We start from the raw sequence: 21,458 nt of genomic DNA, 5'->3' as shown, positions 1-21,458 counted from the left end.
CTTGAAACAGATAATTGGATACTGTCAATCCTGTCAGTTGACTCAATAATAGAAGCCTTGGCGATGCTAATTCCGACAAGGGCTAATGTGGTGAGGCTGAACTAGCCAAGCGGATTAGCAAATTATTACCCCTGTTACAAAGGCCTCGTTTATATGTGCTAATTAACAAAGACCCTTACGTGTTAGTGCTGGATGTGCATGAAGAGAGGCGTGTGCAGTGCTTTAATTTGACCCTTGTGCCCAATAATTAAAGGGTCGTCAAACTTGTCAACTTGATCTCTCCACTTGTGTGCACACTAAATTAATGCTAAATCTATCATGCCAGCCCTCCGCCATTTAACAGGGCTAATGTGATGGCTATTGTCGATTAATATCACTACCCTCTGCACAACCTTCACCTCACTTTGTGCAAAATGTCAAGACTTACCGGCTTATATATAGTTACATGCAAAATAAAGGAAACTAGTGTAGGGGTAATTGAGGATGTTACATTAGTCTTATTAGCATTACACAATGAAAAAACAACATTAAGCACACGGTTACTTTACATCATTGTAACAGCATGTGAATACTTCTTAGGACTGCATTTCTCTAAGAAAACATCAACACGACGGCTGTATCTCACCTCCACAGCCTCCCAGCCCCACTCCCGATACTTGGGGTCGTGGGTCAGACGCCACATGTACATGTAGCTCTCGATGACCTCCGGCCGCAGGATGTAGTACCTGTCACTCAGTCTGATCGCAGTGGCTTCGGCTCCACTGTCGAATCGGAAAGCCTCTGGGCCAAGTTTCGTAGCTGAGAGGGAAAAGTAATGCAGAATCCTTAAAAAGAAGCTTAAAACAAGCACATGATGGAAATCCTGCCAAAATCATCAGAGGTAACGAGGACACGTTCTAAATCTTTATTCACCAGATCCACTGTGTTCCGCTTATGTGAATCAAAACATTCCTTTAAAGCGAACAGAATTTCCACCTACTGTATGTGTAACATCACCGAGATACAGAGGCATTTCATTCAGGACCTAACACATGATTTACATAATTTAGATTAGCCTCGCTATCTCAATGTCCTATGGAACTCTCCCTCCACTTGTCTTCCACAACCTCTTCCATTATCCACTTCCCATAATCACTTAAACCAAATCCCTCTATACTTAGTTGCACGTCAAATAGAGAAAATAGACAATCTACTGTACATGCTAACATCTGAGCTTGTGCGTGCGCTATTTTTGCCAAATGTTCAGCTATTATGTTGTGCTCAGAATACTGTATGGAGGACGCTAGAGTTCATGTGGTTAATGCACGACTGTAGGAAGATGTAGATTGTAGACCCTTGCTGTCGGGCAGTTTCTTTTTGGAAATTGATGGATTGGTCCTACTTCATCATAATAATATATATTAATAATACATATAAGAGTGTCACACAAAAATAGTGAAAAACGACACGCTGACAACGCATCGCATAACTTGTAGATTGGCTATCAATGCAATTATATGCACATGTATATTTGATGATACTCCTTTTTTATCATTATTCTGTTGTTATCTATGCTGCTGCATTGTCTGAAGGAAGCCAAACCAAAATATGTTTTACACTTATGTACCTGTACCGTACGCAAGATGTAACAATAAAGCACAACCTTGAACCTTGATGTTCACTTTTTTAACGGATTTCTTTGGGAAATGCAAGGTTTCCACCCGACAGCAATGAGATATCCACTCCACGATGCAACTAGAATCTTATTTTTTTGACCCTTTGCACCAAGGCAGTAGCATTGCATTACTGTAGCAGCATCACACCTTTCAAAGACAAGATGATTGGGAGTTGTATTACGACATGTTACATGATGCTGGAAATCTATTGCGGCCCACCGTGCCGAGACCTTTTCTCTGGTTTATCGTACGTGATGTCAGGGCAAGCGGACCCTTTAGGAAATTGCACCATGGGAGAGAGGGGGGGGGTCTTCGTGGTCCCTAATGGGAGATTGGACTGAGAGTGGCCACATCCGGCTGGGAAGGAGAATCATCTGGAAATAAAAAAGCTGTCACAGACAGTAGGGCCCCAGGCTAGATAGTCTCATTACTGCGTGCGTGCGTGCGTGCGTGCGTGCGTGTGTGAGAGTGAGAGCAAGTGAGTAAAACATATACACCTATAAATCATGTGCACTGTATACTGTAGTACAGTGGTTCCCAAACTACGGTGCGTGCACCCCTTGTGGTGCGCGAGCGCCTTCTAGGGGGTGCGCGACATGAAAAGGCTAATGGTGGTGCTGTTATTTTAAATATATTATTATGCCAATATATGGCAAGTATATGCAGAATATAGCCTATGCTGCATATATATGCCATATTCAGGTTCATACAGTATATGTGCATATATGTGGATAAAAAGGAAATATATGTCTCTATATAGCATATGCAATTAATATTTTCATGTGGGGGGTTGCGTCAGCTAGGTCGGGAGGTAACAGGGGGTGCATGGCCAAAAAGGCATGGCCATAAATTAATGCCTAGCTACTGTCATATGACAGTGTTGCACATAAGTAGCTATTACACTTTGGTTACTTAAGTTGTCACAAGTAAACGCCCTGTAATCAAAATGCTACGATCTGCCGTCGGCCATTTTCGGAAAGTTGATGTACTGTATAAAACAGGTCTAATCTAAATGAGTAGTAACCAAAGCTTTCAAGAAAGGGGTTGTGTCCACAGAGAGTGCCTTTTGAGTTGGCAGTGGCAGTCTGCCATGCATTTCTATGGTACAGAAGCACTGGTCCTATTCCCAGTGCTAAGCATCGCAATTCAACACTCCCGGCACCCAGCGCTTTTTTCCATGATGACTCTATTTGCCATCAAATCTCTTAACTGTTCCCAAAATGGAACTTGTGTTTTCATTTGGTACACACAGCCATGTTTTCAAATGACACACATTCATTGAGTACACACAACTAAGCATTTACTGCACACTACCAAGCATTTACAGCACAATGAAAAAGTGCAAAATTGAAAACACAATCATAGAAATGGAACACACATGAATGACACACAATCACACAATGACAATGAGCCATTTCTCCTTTTGTAAAATGACTGTGTACTTTGTAGGCCTATACTTTTTCATATAGTCAAACATAAAACAGCACACAAATATGCACTGTAAACCAGCCTGCTCAAACTCCCCTCTCTCTCCCTCCTCCTCCTCCTCCTCCCCTTCCTCTCCCTCCTCCTCCTCCTCCTCCTCCTCCTCCTCCTCCTCCTCCTCCTTCCCTCTGTCCACCTACTCCTCTCGAAGCAGAGAAGTAAGAGTGAGATGCATCTCACTCTTACTTCTCTGGTTGTCGATCCTTCTCTGGTTGTCGATCTCTTCAAGGTTCTCCATTGTTCACCAAACAAAGCAGAGGCTCTCAAGTGCCTTTTATGCTGCACTGCAGTTCTGATTGCAAATTTCTCACTAGACCTGAATGTTTAGAGATTTTACTATTTGTGTGTTGTAGGTTGATGCTTTGAGATTTTATGTGAGAAGTGTGTGATGTAGTGCAAATTGTGTCGAGCGATTAGGTACATGAAGTGAAGGTTGTGCAAATTGTGTGATTTCCGTAAACATTACGTATACGGTACTCAATTAAAGTGCAGGTACCTCAGAATTGTGCTTAAGTATAGGGTACTTGAACAGCCTGAGCCTTAATAGTGTCAGTATTAAAGACAGAGCTAAGTAGAAGCCACTCCACTCTGTAATGCATGCAAGAAGCAAATCTCTTCCCTCCATCCTTCCACTGGCAGCTAATCCAACAGCCTGCTAAGTACCACCCAGTCCCTTTTAATGAGCGGAGAGAAACCTGGCCGACGGCTATGAGAGAGAAAGAGAGAGAGAGAGAAGGAGAGATAAGACTTTTACCAGTGCTGCCAGATCAAAAGTGTTCCATCAACCATGTGATGAGTCACTTTGGCTTATTTGGTGAAAAGAGGACGATGAACCACAAACAGCTGAGGCAGAGTTCCAGACCCACAGGACCACGGCCAGGGTGCCGGCCCGGTTCCGGCAAGCCACCCCACGTCCGAAACGGTAGAGAAATGACAGTTACCGTGTGGGGGTCCCTCTACTGTACCCTCTACTCGTACGGCATACTATGGCACGCCGTTTTTCATCATTTTTGAGGATTTGAAAAAAATTAAAAAATTAAAAAAAACGATGGGTTATACCCATGTTTTTTGAAATTTTGGAAAAAAAAAGTTAGCCTCGTTTCTCATCATTTTGGACCGTGGGCTATAGCCCATATCGTACGGCATACTATGGCACGCCGTTTTTCATCATTTTTGAGGATTTGAAAAAAATTAAAAAATGAAAAAAACGATGGGTTATAGCCCATGTTTTTTGAAATTTTGAAAAAAAAAAGTTAGCCTCGTTTCTCATCATTTTGGACCGTGGGCTATAGGCCATATCGTACGGCATACTATGGCACGCCGTTTTTCATCATTTTTGAGGATTTGAAAAAAATTAAAAAATGAAAAAAAACGATGGGTTATAGCCCATGTTTTTTGAAATTTTGGAAAAAAAAAGTTAGCCTCGTTTCTCATCATTTTGGACCGTGGGCTATAGCCCATATCGTACGGCATACTATGGCACGCCGTTTTTCATCATTTTTGAGGATTTGAAAAAAATGAAAAAATGAAAAAAACGATGGGTTATAGCCCATGTTTTTTGAAATTTTGAAAAAAAAAAGTTAGCCTCGTTTCTCATCATTTTGGACCGTGGGCTATAGCCCATATCGTACGGCATACTATGGCACGCCGTTTTTCATCATTTTTGAGGATTTGAAAAAAATGAAAAAATGAAAAAAACGATGGGTTATAGCCCATGTTTTTTGAAATTTTGAAAAAAAAAAAGTTAGCCTCGTTTCTCATCATTTTGGACCGTGGGCTATAGGCCATATCGTACGGCATACTATGGCACGCCGTTTTTCATCATTTTTGAGGATTTGAAAAAAATGAAAAAAAGAAAAACGATGGGTTATAGCCCATGTTTTTTGAAATTTTGAAAAAAAAAAGTTAGCCTCGTTTCTCATCATTTTGGACCGTGGGCTATAGCCCATATCGTACGGCATACTATGGCACGCCGTTTTTCATCATTTTTGAGGATTTGAAAAAAATGAAAAAATGAAAAAAACGATGGGTTATAGCCCATGTTTTTTGAAAATTTGAAAAAAAAAAGTTAGCCTCGTTTCTCATCATTTTGGACCGTGGGCTATAGCCCATATCGTACGGCATACTATGGCACGCCGTTTTTCATCATTTTTGAGGATTTGAAAAAAATGAAAAAATTAAAAAAACGATGGGTTATAGCCCATGTTTTTTGAAATTTTGAAAAAAAAAAGTTAGCCTCGTTTCTCATCATTTTGGACCGTGGGCTATAGCCCATATCGTACGGCATACTATGGCACGCCGTTTTTCATCATTTTTGAGGATTTGAAAAAAATGAAAAAATGAAAAAAACGATGGGTTATAGCCCATGTTTTTTGAAATTTTGAAAAAAAAAAGTTAGCCTCGTTTCTTATCATTTTGGACCGTGGGCTATAGCCCATATCGTACGGCATACTATGGCACGCCGTTTTTCATCATTTTTGAGGATTTGAAAAAAATGAAAAAATGAAAAAAACGATGGGTTATAGCCCATGTTTTTTGAAATTTTGGGAAAAAAAAGTTAGCCTCGTTTCTCATCATTTTGGACCGTGGGCTATAGCCCATATCGTACGGCATACTATGGCACGCCGTTTTTCATCATTTTTGAGGATTTGAAAAAAATGAAAAAATGAAAAAAACGATGGGTTATAGCCCATGATTTTTGAAATTTTGGAAAAAAAAGTTAGCCTCGTTTCTCATCATTTTGGACCGTGGGCTATAGCCCATATCGTACGGCATACTATGGCACGCCGTTTTTCATCATTTTTGAGGATTTGAAAAAAATGAAAAAATGAAAAAAACGATGGGTTATAGCCCATGTTTTTTGAAATTTTGAAAAAAAAAAAGTTAGCCTCGTTTCTCATCATTTTGGACCGTGGGCTATAGCCCATATCGTACGGCATACTATGGCACGCCGTTTTTCATCATTTTTGAGGATTTGAAAAAAATTAAAAAATTAAAAAAACGATGGGTTATAGCCCATGTTTTTTGAAATTTTGAAAAAAAAAGAGTTAGCCTCGTTTCTCATCATTTTGGACCGTGGGCTATAGGCCATATCGTACGGCATACTATGGCACGCCGTTTTTCATCATTTTTGAGGATTTGAAAAAAATTAAAAAATGAAAAAAAACGATGGGTTATAGCCCATGTTTTTTGAAATTTTGGAAAAAAAAAGTTAGCCTCGTTTCTCATCATTTTGGACCGTGGGCTATAGCCCATATCGTACGGCATACTATGGCACGCCGTTTTTCATCATTTTTGAGGATTTGAAAAAAATGAAAAAATGAAAAAAACGATGGGTTATAGCCCATGTTTTTTGAAATTTTGAAAAAAAAAAGTTAGCCTCGTTTCTCATCATTTTGGACCGTGGGCTATAGCCCATATCGTACGGCATACTATGGCACGCCGTTTTTCATCATTTTTGAGGATTTGAAAAAAATGAAAAAATGAAAAAAACGATGGGTTATAGCCCATGTTTTTTGAAATTTTGGAAAAAAAAAAGTTAGCCTCGTTTCTCATCATTTTGGACCGTGGGCTATAGGCCATATCGTACGGCATACTATGGCACGCCGTTTTTCATCATTTTTGAGGATTTGAAAAAAATGAAAAAATGAAAAAAACGATGGGTTATAGCCCATGTTTTTTGAAATTTTGAAAAAAAAAAGTTAGCCTCGTTTCTCATCATTTTGGACCGTGGGCTATAGCCCATATCGTACGGCATACTATGGCACGCCGTTTTTCATCATTTTTGAGGATTTGAAAAAAATGAAAAAATGAAAAAAACGATGGGTTATAGCCCATGTTTTTTGAAAATTTGAAAAAAAAAAGTTAGCCTCGTTTCTCATCATTTTGGACCGTGGGCTATAGCCCATATCGTACGGCATACTATGGCACGCCGTTTTTCATCATTTTTGAGGATTTGAAAAAAATGAAAAAATGAAAAAAACGATGGGTTATAGCCCATGTTTTTTGAAATTTTGAAAAAAAAAAGTTAGCCTCGTTTCTCATCATTTTGGACCGTGGGCTATAGCCCATATCGTACGGCATACTATGGCACGCCGTTTTTCATCATTTTTGAGGATTTGAAAAAAATGAAAAAATGAAAAAAACGATGGGTTATAGCCCATGTTTTTTGAAATTTTGAAAAAAAAAAGTTAGCCTCGTTTCTTATCATTTTGGACCGTGGGCTATAGCCCATATCGTACGGCATACTATGGCACGCCGTTTTTCATCATTTTTGAGGATTTGAAAAAAATGAAAAAATGAAAAAAACGATGGGTTATAGCCCATGTTTTTTGAAATTTTGGAAAAAAAAAGTTAGCCTCGTTTCTCATCATTTTGGACCGTGGGCTATAGCCCATATCGTACGGCATACTATGGCACGCCGTTTTTCATCATTTTTGAGGATTTGAAAAAAATGAAAAAATGAAAAAAACGATGGGTTATAGCCCATGATTTTTGAAATTTTGGAAAAAAAAGTTAGCCTCGTTTCTCATCATTTTGGACCGTGGGCTATAGCCCATATCGTACGGCATACTATGGCACGCCGTTTTTCATCATTTTTGAGGATTTGAAAAAAATGAAAAAAACGATGGGTTATAGCCCATGTTTTTTGAAATTTTGAAAAAAAAAAGTTAGCCTCGTTTCTCATCATTTTGGACCGTGGGCTATAGCCCATATCGTACGCGTACGGCATACTATGGCACGCCGTTTTTCATCATTTTTGAGGATTTGAAAAAAATGAAAAAATGAAAAAAACGATGGGTTATAGCCCATGTTTTTTGAAATTTTGAAAAAAAAAAGTTAGCCTCGTTTCTCATCATTTTGGACCGTGGGCTATAGCCCATATCGTACGGCATACTATGGCACGCCGTTTTTCATCATTTTTCATCATAAATGTAGACGTCTAAATGTGTACGTCTAAAGGTAGACGTCTAAATGTAGACGTCTAAATGTGTACGTCTAAATGTAGACGTCTAAATGTAGACGTCTAAATGTGTACGTCTAAATGTAGACGTCTAAATGTAGACGTCTAAATGTGTACGTCTTCTCTTATGGGGGTCCCTGGCATATCTTTTCAAATGGGGGTCCACGGGCTAAATAGTGTCAATTTGGGGGTCCTTGACATGAAAAAGTTTGGGAACCACTGCTTTAAACACTTTAGCACTTAATGAACATGAACAAAATAGATGGGTCCCCCCTGGAACTCCCTCAGGTACCCCTGGGGGTCCCCGGACCCCACTTTGGGAACCACTGCTCTACTGTACTGTACTGTACTGTACTGTACTGTACTGTACTGGCAGTCTGGCACACCCGAAATCATCATATATACAGTTAATATGTGTTTGTGTGTGTGTTAGGTTGCACAGGTGGTGAAAAACAACCATGCTATTTCCCTGCTCATACCCACCCAGTCAGGCACCCAGGCAGCCAGCCACACACACACACACACACACACACACACACACACACACACACACACACACACACACACACACACACACACACACACACACACACACACACACACACACACACACACACACACACACACACACACACACACACACACACACACACACACACACACACACACACACACACACACACACACACACACACACACACACACACACACACACACACACACACACACAGCTCCGTAAGGGAGTGGTTGCATCACTCAAAAATAGCAATACATTATAGTAGATCTACAGGATCACAATATGTGCTTGTGTGTGACACTATATAATAATATGATAAAGTAGGGCATTAATTTATGAAAAAACATGAACATTTGACATATGGAGACACAAAGTTTCTGCCCGACAGCAGAAAATTACTTTTAGATGTAGATGTGAAGATTATTCTCTTAGCTGTCGGGGCCATAGTAGACAGATGTCAGAGAGAGATATAGGAGGAGGAGATCAAAGTTCCCGTGGCAAAAATCCTGACATTTAAACAGTTTTTAATTATACTTTACTTTCTCTCTTGGCTCTCTACTTTCTCTCTCTGTCTGTGTGTGTGTGTGTGTGTGTGTGTGTGTGTGTGTGTGTGTGTGTGTGTGTGTGTTTCTCTCTCTCACTCACTCTCAGTCTAAACTTCTCATCTGTTTGGTCAATCTCTCGGGCACATCCTGTGAAAACAAGTAGACCCTTATCAAAGCTCTTTGATCTGCCTCCGGCTCCCAGGTTGGTGCAGTATCTCATTTGCCCACGGTCTCAGCAAGTCTCTGCCAATCTGTTTATCCGCTCTCTTTTGTGTTCTCCCTTTTCCCCTTAAAACCAGACCAGCTCCCGCATCTCCCTCTTCTTTGAATTACAACAGGGCATGATTATCGATTTCAAATGGACTGGCACAAGCACTCCCATGCCTGCTGCTACTGCCTGCCTGCACGCCTGCCTGCAGCTGTGAGATGTTAGCACATAATTGGGGAGAACTACAATTCCGCACCAGAGACATTGGGTTCTTTTGCTCCCCATTAGACGCATCGTTCGCCTTTTGAGGTTCAGACACTAGGAACCACTCTCGACTTTATTCAGGGTGAAATTAAAATGCCCAGAGCTCTTTTAATTTATGATATTGCCTCTCCCAGACTGGCTTTTCGCACATTCGATGCCACCAAATTCTCTCTTAAAAAGACGGACAGCATGCGCCGTGTGGCAGAATGCCAATGAACCATGAAATTTCATCACCTTTGTGATGAGCACAGGACCAATAATTTGAAAATGCGATTTCATTTTGATCTGAATAGTGGAAAATGAACACGGTGAACATCATGTTGGGGATGAATTACGACTGCCTTTCCTGGGCGACAGAACCCTTAAAGAAGCTGTAAGGAAGATTACTGGTGAATTGTCCTATATCTAAGTGTGATCAATCAGACACTAATACACTGCCAGTTCCCTTGTTATTCTGCTGAAATGGCCCTTTCACAGTAAAGAATCCAATAAACCCTATATGCAATATGCATAACACTTAAATGTCAGCTTTTCAAATGATCCTTACCGGAACGAGTGTAGCTCTCGTGGCAGGTGTGTGTGATCTCGGCAGCCAGGTCCAAGTAGTGCTGCCTCTTCTCTGGTGCTCCGTCGTCAGCCCCAATGCCAACCATGCCCCCAGAGAAGCAGGCCAAGTGGCCCATCTTGTGGTCCAAGATGCCACCCCTCCACTCAGCCATATAGGTCAGTCCCCCGGGCGACTTCTGCACCAGGTTGGCCTCAATCGCCTGCAGATGACAAACAGCCAATGTTCCCGTGCTGTTCATATATCATACTGATGCTATGCGTGTAATTGTAGCCAGTCAAGCAAGCCAGAAGAGCTGATTCCTGCCATCTGCTTGTACAGTAAATGTAATATCTTGCCAGATAAGAAATAAGAAACAAGTGCTACAGTATATCTTGATTATTGGCATGGCTGTGCTGCGGCATAGGCACGACACAAAGCGCGTGCCGTGCTGTCACCCATATAATGAATATAGACAACCACTGTCTTGTTGGACTGTCACCACAGTAGATCCCAATGACATTTTTTAATGAAGTAATAATTTATACCGATACATAGTTACATGCTACTAATAATTGCCAATGTATTATATATAATTATTTATATATATTTAATCACAATTTTAATTTGACTTTTGGTAATTGGTCTGCTGCTATATTACCCGAAGGGATTGCATGTTAGTTGACCAAACAATGGAAGCTAAAGTCACATTTTCACGTGGGGAAAAACGGTTGCTTATAGTTTAGTAGAATTCATGTTTGGGGAGACACTGGAGTTTATCCAGGCACAAAGGAAGAAAACGAGCAGAAAACCTTTGACAGTTCACAGAGGCGAGGCGAGGCTGGCAAACAAGCAACATTATCTTCATTGTTTTAAGCCACCTGGGGCTGTGTTTACTGCAAAAAGGGGAAGTACAGTACATTGTTTTCTTAACCACTGGAACCACAAATTCCATAATCTGGCCATGCCATAACAGGCAAACATTCATCAAAAATAGGGGAACAGTAGATCGGTGGTTTTCGCCAAAGAGCTTTGGTAGAGGGGTAAATGGTGCATTTATATAGGGCTTTTATCCAAAGCACTTTACATAGATGCATTACATTCACTCATTCACACACATTCATACACCGTGGTGGAGGAAACCATGCAAGGCACCAACCTGCACATCTGGAGCAATTAGGGATTCAATGTCTTGCTCATGGACACTTAAGACACTAACTCTGGGGGAGTCCGGGATCGAACTGGGAACCTCAAGTTCCCAGTTCAAGAAATTGCCCCAAAATTCCCACAGAACTTAGTGGGTGAACTCAAACTTCAAATTAAAATAAATTAATGTTCTTGTTGTCTCTGTGAATAAATAAAGTTCTGTATGTGATACATTATCACTCAGCATTTTCATTATCCGACCTCAGGAAAAGCAAGTCATTCCTTGAATTCCTTGGTATGATACAGTATCCCTGCCCTCGGTTGGATACGCACGGGTACTAATTTATATTTACAGTATGCATACACATGGACAGAACTCAGAACAGAAGTGTACAAAAAAAAGAAATGGGAGCACAATTCACTGTGTGCTCCCAAGGGTCTTTACAGTACTATGATCTACCTTAACCTACTGTATGCAGCGTATGAACTGTATGTTCATACTGTACATTGTACAACGCCTATGCACATAGAAGATTATCCTCACATACCACTTTTGCTTTGTCTGGATCTAGGTATGAAATAATTAATGTGTATAGCTGAGCTCAATTGAAGTCAGGCACCATTAAGATTCCTATATCCTGGGAAAGGGAGCTCTATATAGTTCAAACCCTTTGAAAATAAATGAATGCAAAGAAGAACGGAACAAGAATTTTTTTTTATGAAAAGTGCATATTGATGTTTTGTGCATGTCTCCCACCAGACCTTTGCTTTGTGCTCACCCACTGTTTACCTTATTTTTCCTTTAGAGGAAAGAACAGAGAAGGACATCTCTCCGGATCGATTCCTCATTCCCAATGACTCAACATTATTCTCTTTCTCCCGTTCTCTGTCTCTCACCCTTATTGTGTTTGGCTACTACCCTATTTTGCATTTAAAGAGAGAGTTATGATTGACAGTATCAATGGCAAAACAAACGCTGATGTTTAGAAGCAAAACGTGTTGCGCCTGTCTCTTCAGATAAATCTTTCACTACAACTTTTTGAAGGGCACACTTTCAAGAACACCACAAGTGCATACGTACACTTCCTTAAATTTCAAACTTGAGGTTGTCCCTAATGTTTCCCTTAGCTAATATAATAACTGCATTTGGGAGCATATTGCATGAAGCCTTTAAGACAAGTTGTCTCATTAACTAAATGTTTAGAGTAGACTAAGGCTTGGTACAGTAGTTACTGTTGTAATAGGCAAATCTTCAGTTACCATGGTTACATTTAATTGGCTTTGGCAAAACGTTATTCTTCACTCACATCATCATCTTTTAAAAGTGAAAGTGGTAGCATTGTTGTCAGTGCAGTTACAGTAGTTTCTGCCAAATGGACAACAAAGAGAATACAAAAAGAAAAGGAAAGCCAATAAACTAGTTTATCGTTTAAGATCCTGTTCAAGTTCTGTAGAGATTTAGAAGAATATGTCTTGGTATCTCCTCCTATTCTTCTATTGCACTTTTTAACTCTTATCCTCAAATCCACTATTGTGTGGTTTAATACCACAGGAAAGCCGCCCCCGTTCAATAAATATACTGTATCCAGTATTATTCTCCCTACAAAAACCTCCCTAAAGGAGATTTCTAGCGCCTCCATATTTTCTCTGTTTGCCCTCTTTTTGTATTCCACCTGTGGTGGAAAATAACGAAGTACAATTACTTCGTTACTGTACTTAAGTACAAGTTTGGAGAATTTGTACTTTTATTGACTACTTTTCTTTTGCTGTATTTTTACTTTTACTTCGTTACATTTACAAGGAAAAAATCGTACTTTTAATGCGCTATATTTAAAATCGGACACCTCGTTACTCGCTACAAATTAAATAATAAAATCTTATATTTGTCTTACTGGAGGAATGCGCAGTTGAGAATTGAACCTGGCTGCTCCACTCTCAGATAATAGGGGGCGGAGTTGTGTTCTGCTGCCTGGCCTGCTTTGAAGACGGCAAGACGCACACACTGTTGTTTTGTCACACGCATTCAACATGGATGCATTAAACATGCCTTAATATTTAGCGGAAAACAAACCAATAAGTCCCTATCCGACACAAATTAACGAATCTTTCTCAGCCGTCACTGGAGCGCGCATCTAGCTACTGCATGATGATCATGCACGCTGACAGACAGCAGACACTGTCCCAACTCCTAACACAAACACTGAGGGAACTTGTTGTTGTACACACATAATGTGCCACGAAAAATAGCTTCCAATAGCTTAGTTGGTTATTATCGCTTCGAGGAGGTACGTGTCCATAATATCGCCACGAACGGCCAACAAAAGACATCTCTCTTCCACAGTGAATGAAGCCTAATTTATTCTTCGCCGTACAAAGTGTTCCGTGCTGAAAATAGCTGATATACAAGCTCACAACTCGTCGCGTCCGGACACGTTGTGAGCTTGTAGATCAGCCAACCCCAGCATGCGGAGATGCAGGCTCTGAGAACGTTCAGAAACTTTTGCCTTCACAATAAAAGCATGCAAAAGCCCATATAGAGAAGGAAAAATAATTCGGTGGCATTTCACATTGCAAAAGAGCAATTTTTGTAAAATGTAAAAAATATATAAAAATTAAAGCAAAAAAATAACGAAAAAGAACTATAATAGTTCATTTTTCAAAATTTGGAATGATGAACTATGAACGGAACTAGTTCATTTTAAAAATGTTGAACTGTGAACTGAACTATAGTTCCTAAAAAAAAAGAACTTTCCCAACACGATGTATGCTGTTGGGGGTTCTGTATTTTCAGTATTTTTTGGAATAAAGCCACTTTTGACAGGATGACAATTTTGGAAATTCATTTCTTTGTATTCATTTTGAAATTTATTTTGTATTTTGTACTTTGTACTTGTACTTTGTAATTTTTACTTTTATACTTAAGTACATTTTACGCCGGGTAAATTTTTGTACTTAAGTACATTTTATTTGAGGTACTTTTATACTTTTACTTAAGTAACTTTCTTAATGGGCACTTTGTACTTTTACTTAAGTAATTTTCAAGTAGAGAATCAGTATTTTACTTAAGTAAAATATTTTTGTACTTTTTCCACCACTATATTCCACATTTATACAATTGATACTCCTGAAAACATAACCCATTCACGTCCTCATAGAGGTTTTGTATCACCCAACGACCCTGCATACCATCTCATTGACAAATGTATTTAAATGCATTTAGTGAGGCTCTGATTCGGCATATGACGTCACAACATGTCCAAGCTGCGTGGCCTGTGTCAAACCTATAGACTCAGCAAGTTAATGTCTGAACTTGAAGACAGATTTTAGTTGTAAAACACTATATGAATGCTTTGGAGATACAGTATGCAGAGAGTAAGAAACTAGTAGACTTGTCATGGGTAAGACAGTAACCAAACAAAAAATGAGATTTTCAGTGGGCCTTTTAGAGATTGGTCTAAGGGGAAACAGAAGTAAGTATGGCAAACATTAGAGATCAAAGGGTTTCCCCTTCAAACATCCTAAGGAAATCCCTATGATGATTTTATACACTGTTTTAAGGCATACTTAGCTGCAAATGTAAGAGCAACCTCAGTGGTTTTATGCAACTGGCTACAATTCGTTTTAGGAATAACTACTCAACATGGAACCATGGGATTTCATACTGCTGTTTACTGACAAACTGTTCCTGTGGATTGGCACAGCGGTTAAATATATATATATATATATTATGCTACTTGACTCTGAGATAAAGTGATGGGTATCCTACATACTCTATAATCAGTATTATAGAGATAAATAAACAAAAAAAACATCTCAACACATGAGGAGCAGACAAGCAATTATAACAATGATCTACAGAATGAACGCTAATGAACATGTTCCATTCATGCATTCCTTGAGGCCTGAAACCAATGAGTTTCATCCTTGTTAGCCGTTATCTGCAATAATCATGTTGTAGAATAATTGGAAAGTGTCCATCCAACACAGTGTTCTAATTAGTAATCTAACTTGATTTGAATACCAGATTGTCCTGTGCTTACACCTGGGATCCCTGTACATACAGCACAAGTAGTATGTCTTTAAGCAATTACACACCAAGCCCACTTGCAAGAACTAACAGCGACTTGGTGACTGATCAGATTGCTTTACATTTCCTGACTTGCCTGATATCTCCAGCAAAACCCGTAGTATAGAACGCCCATGGTCATTATCATTTTAAACGATGAGGACAAAGGAAATATCATTAATAGTTATGGGTTGTTTGTGTGTGTGTGTGTGTGTGTGTGTGTGTGTGTGTGTGGGGGGGGGGGGGGGGAGGGGGGGGGGGTAATAGCCACTTTGAACGTGTGCACTCAGATACACATGCTTTAACCCATTCTGGGCGGGCACCGATTTTGGTGTTAGCACTATGTTATGCTTTAGCTATTGAAAAATAGCAGATCTACAAGCTCATAGCGCGCCACCGAGTGGCGCGCTACGAGCTTGTAGGTCTGCTATTTTTGAAAAATCAAAGAACGACTGACATTTTTATAATCTGATCTCAGGTCAGAATGGGTTCATCAGACCAGTGTGTGTCCAGTGGAAACCTCGTATGAATCTGATCTCAGGTCAGAATGGGTTAACTGTGCATGTATGTGATCGCATATGGATATCACATTTCTCTGTCTAATAGGGCATTCACTTCTAGTAATTTTTACTAGTTGACTAGTTGTTTAACTACCCATTATGTAAAATCACACCCGTGTGAACTGAGTGGTGCAACTCCCCCTCTCCCCCTGTCTCTCTCTCTCTCTCTCTCTCTCTCTCTCTCTCTCTCTCTCTCTCTGTAATTAGAAGGCAATAGTGCAACACTATCTCTCTCTCTCTCTGTTTCTGGCACAACAGCGCCACTTTTGCCACTACTGATACTGTAAACATAGTCACATAGGTTAGGACGGACATTGCTGTTCCTTGGAGTGGTTGCACCACTCAAAAAAGATATATAAATATTTGTACATTTAAAAACTGTGACTATAACTACAATCTACCTGATCTTGATGCCTACAAAATCAGGGATTGTTTTTCTTTCTTATGAACTAGTCAACTAGTACCAACAAGGTCGGCTAGTGGATTTACTAGTCGACTAGTTGAATAGTCGACTAGTTACTTAATGCCCTACTGTCTACTAGTCACAAAGCAAATATGGCTCAGACTCCCAGGAACCTCTCTGGCCTGATAAGGTCTTCTCCCAACAATCTGCTCACATGCACTGGGGCCAGTGCATATGAGCAGATTAATAAAAAATGAACCAACGGTTCTGTAATGCACGTCAGATGACAGCGTCCACCAAATAGTATATGTTTACATGCTATATTTCATGGCTAATTTCTACTGAACTCCATCCACTAGGATTCTCTCCTTCCCCCGGCAGTAAGAGCAGCCTGTCTCTGTGTACAATATAAGATTACAGTTTGCCTATACCTCCAGTGCACTGTAGTACATCTTCTTAGCCTCCTCGTCCGTCTTGTCTGACATCAGATAGGATTTGATCAGATACTCGTAGAAGCTGTCCCCCAGGCCTCCGATGGAAACATGATCTAGGAAGGGAAAAGGGGGTGGTGTGGGTAGTGGTTACAACCAAATCACAAAAACCTATTGTTTTTTTTGTCTTAATTAACTAGTGCTGCACACTGCTCCATCATCAAGATGGCTAGCAGTAGTTTATTTCCTTCAATGGTAAGAGCATTGAATGCCAGTCACTACCAAACTAAAAGTGTCTTGCATGCATGGATGGGCTGTGTACATCTTAACAATCAAGTATTTTATTGTTGTATTATGTTTTATGTTTTATTATATTATGTCTGTTAAATGTATCAGAGCCATCCAAATTTCATGAAAGAATTAGCCCTTTGCTAAATCCCACCCCAAAAAGCGATTGTCCAATGCCAATTCAAATAGTTTAGCAACTATATGCAGGTCTATGCCTATAAGGTCACAGCAATAAGTTGAATATGTATAATATACGCATAGCTACAGTAGAAAGGCTGGATAACCTTGGACAACCTGGTCTGTTGAAGTTGTTACGTTTTACAGCCACTGTATATATTCAGACGTGCACATAGCGAAATAGTTGTAGATTTTCTGTAAGAGGCAAGAGCAATGTCGTATATACTGTACAATGGCATATCCTTGGTTCTTGCCATCTTCATTGTCTTGACACTACTGGATAACCTGTTCTGTTCATGTGTACATATTGCTACGCAAACCCACGCTCTTTCAATACAGAGGTGGCAGTCTGAAAACAGTTTGGATGTTTGTGCAAAATCCATATTACATAACACGCTCAAAACTCTGGAAATCGAAAAACAAGGCCGGTGGGCGTTGATTTCCTCCTCCTCCTCGGTGTTAGACTGAATTCCACTTCAACAAGCTGAATATGATATTGCAGTGGAGGTGTGCATGGCCATCCACCCACACGCAAGCATTCATATCACAACAATTCACTACATACATTGACAGTTTGACACACTCCCCTGCAAGGTTATCAGAGGGAACTTTATGTTTGTCCTTCACAAAGGCAGATAGAAAGACGGAGAGCTTTGGAGCGAATGCTTTGTGTCCATCGCTGATGATAAAAAAACCCTGCAGTTTGCCGACACTTTCATTGTTTCCCTCCTCTCTGTTATTTATCTGCCTGGCTTCAGTACACAGTCACCTACGACAACAATTAGCTCCCATAATCACTTAGATTAGTATTGCAGAGCCTGTTCTCTCGCCTCCTTTCAGGTGAAAATGGAAGATTCGATTTCCCCAGGTAATTGGATTCATTATCATTTTAATAACCCTCATACTGCAGTCACTATAATCTTGCTATTAAAATTGAAAATGAATGGACAGATGGCTGGAAGACTTGTGGGGGGGGGGGGGGGGGGGGGCTTCTTCTACAAAAAGTTGGAAAAGTTTGGCTCAAGGTCTGCCATTGAGTGCTGAAGTCACTGCAGAATTTCATAAATGGGAGACGTAAGCAGTGCTTCATAAGGTAACAGGCTGCTCTTGTGATCTGGACCCACGTACACATTTGTCCCCTCCAAATGAGTTGGAGGGTCCCCTGCAACGACACATGTCCCCCCCCCCCCCAGCTCCAAAGTGATCTTAGGAGTAATACTTTTGAAATCCTGCGTTCATAAACGTGATATATTTTGAAGGACGTATTTGGTCCACCCCCATGTAAATCCCAAAATGGTTTGGAGCGCTCGCTCGCTCGTGTCTCGGCTCAGCTTGGAAGTTGTTACACCGCCATCAGTGACCCATTGTGCTTTGCACTCTGTGGTGATTGCGTAATGATTCTAATACAGGAACAGGATTCAATAGATTTTGGTGTCACACACTGTTTTTGACTTCTTGTTTACGCGTAACACGTGTATTGACTAGATCAGGAGATGCATGGATATACTTTAGCCTCTAGTACAGTGGTTCCCAATTTTTTTCGTGTCAAGGACCCCCAAATGGACACTTATTAGCCCGCGGACCACCCCCCATTTGAAGAGATATACCAGATATACCCCCTCCCCTAGGGGGATGGGGCGGACGGATTCTTCGGCGAAGCGGCGCCGCTCTCTATCCCCCCCTAGCATTTGGTGAGAGTTGCGCCACTGCCCACATGGGTCAACTGGCTGACCACACCGCTACACTGATGTACTGTAGGGTCTCGACTGGCTTTTCCAGCACAGACAAGGTGTGCATATACAACAAACACATTTCTGTACTTACGCTGGACCCAGTTGCCACTGACTGGACTGAGGAAATTGGGGTAGAGACCATGGGGCTTTTCAATCTTATTCAGCACCTTTCGGATGTTCATCACCTACAGAAACACCACAGGAGAAACCATAGAACATGAGTGTCAGATTTCATCATTAGATTTTTATTGTATCACTTCCTCAGGGCTGAAAACAAAAGCAATCACATGCAGTAAATTGGTAAAAAATACACACAATACATATACAGTGCAGAGTGACAAATGATGTTCAACACAATCAAATCAATAGCTCTCAATGCAATGCATCCTTAAACATTCAGCAAGGCGGTTTCATAGTTACAGTTACAAGAATATACTGCATTTAATACAGTCATTGTGGCTCACCTTTTCTGTGTATATGGGGTTGCCAGTGAGCTCGGACAGGTGTACAAACTCAAGGTGAAGGGTGCCAAACTCCGCCAGGATGCTGCTCCCAGCGGACGCCCATCCCCAACTCCAACTGGTGCCACTGCAACAGAAACCACACCACACCAAGTGAGTATCATCAACATACACACTCACGCATGCATGCATGCACGCACGCACGCACGCACGCACGCACGCACGCACGCACGCACGCACGCACGCACGCACGCACGCACGCACGCACGCACGCACGCACGCACGCACGCACGCACGCAATTTTGTAGGCATAATTTCTTATGAAAAAAGATAAGGGATGTTATGTTGATAGCCACAGTGGTTACAAAAAACAGGTTTGACACCTGCAGAATTATATGCAAATGAATGACAGTGTGTATACTATGGTGAGATAAGTGCTCTAAAATTCAGAGTCGGCAGAGGCAAACGCTTGACTTGTTACAGTGCATTGTTGTGGTCAGGTACAGTACTGTATGTCACATAGCTACTAGAGAGGGAAAAGTTGTACAGTAATTTCTGACTTCCTAACTAAGTCACTTCAATATTACTTGTAGAAATCTATTGTAGACTGCCTCTCACCGACAGTCCAACAGTTCATCCACTTGATCCATGCAGGCTGCTTATAGGGACAACTCACACACATATTGCATTGTTCATCACACTGTCTGCAGTGTGTGCCACAGCTGAATGGGGAAGACGCTACTCAGTCAGTACTCAGACACTGCATATTGTAAGAGTGGTAGAGCTGAGCAGACTTGGGCGAGAGGCGTACTTGCTTTTTAAGATGGCGATCGATAACCATCTACATCTGCAGAGAGCTGTAAAAGGCATTAGGCACACCTGTCCAGACTCCAGAGCATAATGATATATTATTTTAAGTTTTGGCTATTTGGAATTGCAGCTTCAAACACTTCCGATTCAACTAAGGCCTGCAATAGATTTAATTTTCTCAGTTCAGTTCAGAGTCGGGAGATTCAGTTGTCACAGCAGCACTGATAAGCAATTATGCATGATACAGTCTTGCTGCCTGCTTCGCACCCGCTGATGCTTAGCTAACTCCTCCATATGGGGTTTTGCTAACGTTCCCTGGTTTTGCTTATAGCATGCTTCTTCGACAAAATTCAGAGAACATCTCTCAGAGTGGATCGAGCCTTTAACGCCAAGTTTAACTGTATTTTTTGGGTGCACGCGGTGTCGCAGTCGGTAGCGCTGATTCCCCCTGGGGACCCTGTGGGCGCTTGGGGCATGTTCTCCCCTCCGTGTCATCAGTGCCCATACCCTGGGTGTGGCTGGTAAAAGGGCCTTTCTGTGTGCAGTTTGCATGTTCTCCCTGTGTCCCCTAGGGTAGATAGTACTCTCACTAAAAACATGCAGTAATCCTGGTCTCTAAACTGCCATCACCCTTGCGAGCCAGGGCGCAGAATCTGCCACAGGTCCTAATGTTTTTTTAAGAGGAGGGATGTAAGCAGAGGGAAAGTATGCGGTGGCGGGGGCAGGGGTGGGGGGACATTGGGGACACAGGGGGAATTAAAGAGTTTGTAAATCATATGACTGCACATTCATCCGAGTGGTATCGATCGGCCCGTTGTTATATTGAGACATTTCTGAGACATTGATATATTAAAAAGGATATGTTTTTGCACCACAAACCACAAATACGCATACACTGGCTGGCTTTGGGAGGTAGAAGGTCCCCCCCCCCCCCCTAGTTTTTATGCTGAGGCAGCACTTCGTATCAGGCAGCATATACCGTCCCCAGCAGCTCAGCTAAACGGTGAATGCTCATCGGTTCAGAATCTTGCTCAAGGACACTTCCGACACAGTCCAGGAGAAACTGGGGGTCGAACTGGCTACCTTCCGGTCTAACTCATGAGCTACTGCCGCTCCTGACAGTAGCTGTCAGGAGCTACTGTCAGGGCTACAGAATACAAACACAGATGACTGAGGGCCCAAATGGACTTTTAAATCATTGT

At 41.2% G+C, this 21,458-nt stretch overlaps 1 protein-coding gene across 2 annotated transcripts in view; it reads right to left on the bottom strand.

Annotated features, from left to right (window-relative positions):
• LOC308319015 (mannosyl-oligosaccharide 1,2-alpha-mannosidase IA) overlaps positions 1–21,458 on the bottom strand; it is a 220,087-nt gene that overhangs the window by 3,872 nt on the left and 194,757 nt on the right. The window contains exons 6-10 of one of the 2 annotated variants that reach the window (XM_080768811.1): positions 19,450–19,573; positions 19,077–19,170; positions 16,788–16,903; positions 10,185–10,404; positions 626–798 (exon numbers count right to left, since the gene is read on the bottom strand). In XM_080768811.1, the coding sequence (XP_080624937.1) occupies positions 626–798; positions 10,185–10,404; positions 16,788–16,903; positions 19,077–19,170; positions 19,450–19,573 (727 nt within the window). Of the gene's footprint in view, positions 1–625; positions 799–10,184; positions 10,405–16,787; positions 16,904–19,076; positions 19,171–19,449; positions 19,578–21,458 lie in introns of both variants that reach the window. The other variant, XM_080768810.1, reaches the window with a different exon arrangement.

This window comes from Protomyctophum bolini, assembly GCF_963924005.1.
Source record: "Protomyctophum bolini genome assembly, chromosome: 7".
In the NCBI taxonomy this organism is placed as follows: Eukaryota; Metazoa; Chordata; class Actinopteri; order Myctophiformes; family Myctophidae; genus Protomyctophum; species Protomyctophum bolini.
The sequence above is the reverse complement of the archived record's forward strand: the minus strand, read 5'-3'. Positions and strand labels throughout refer to the sequence as shown.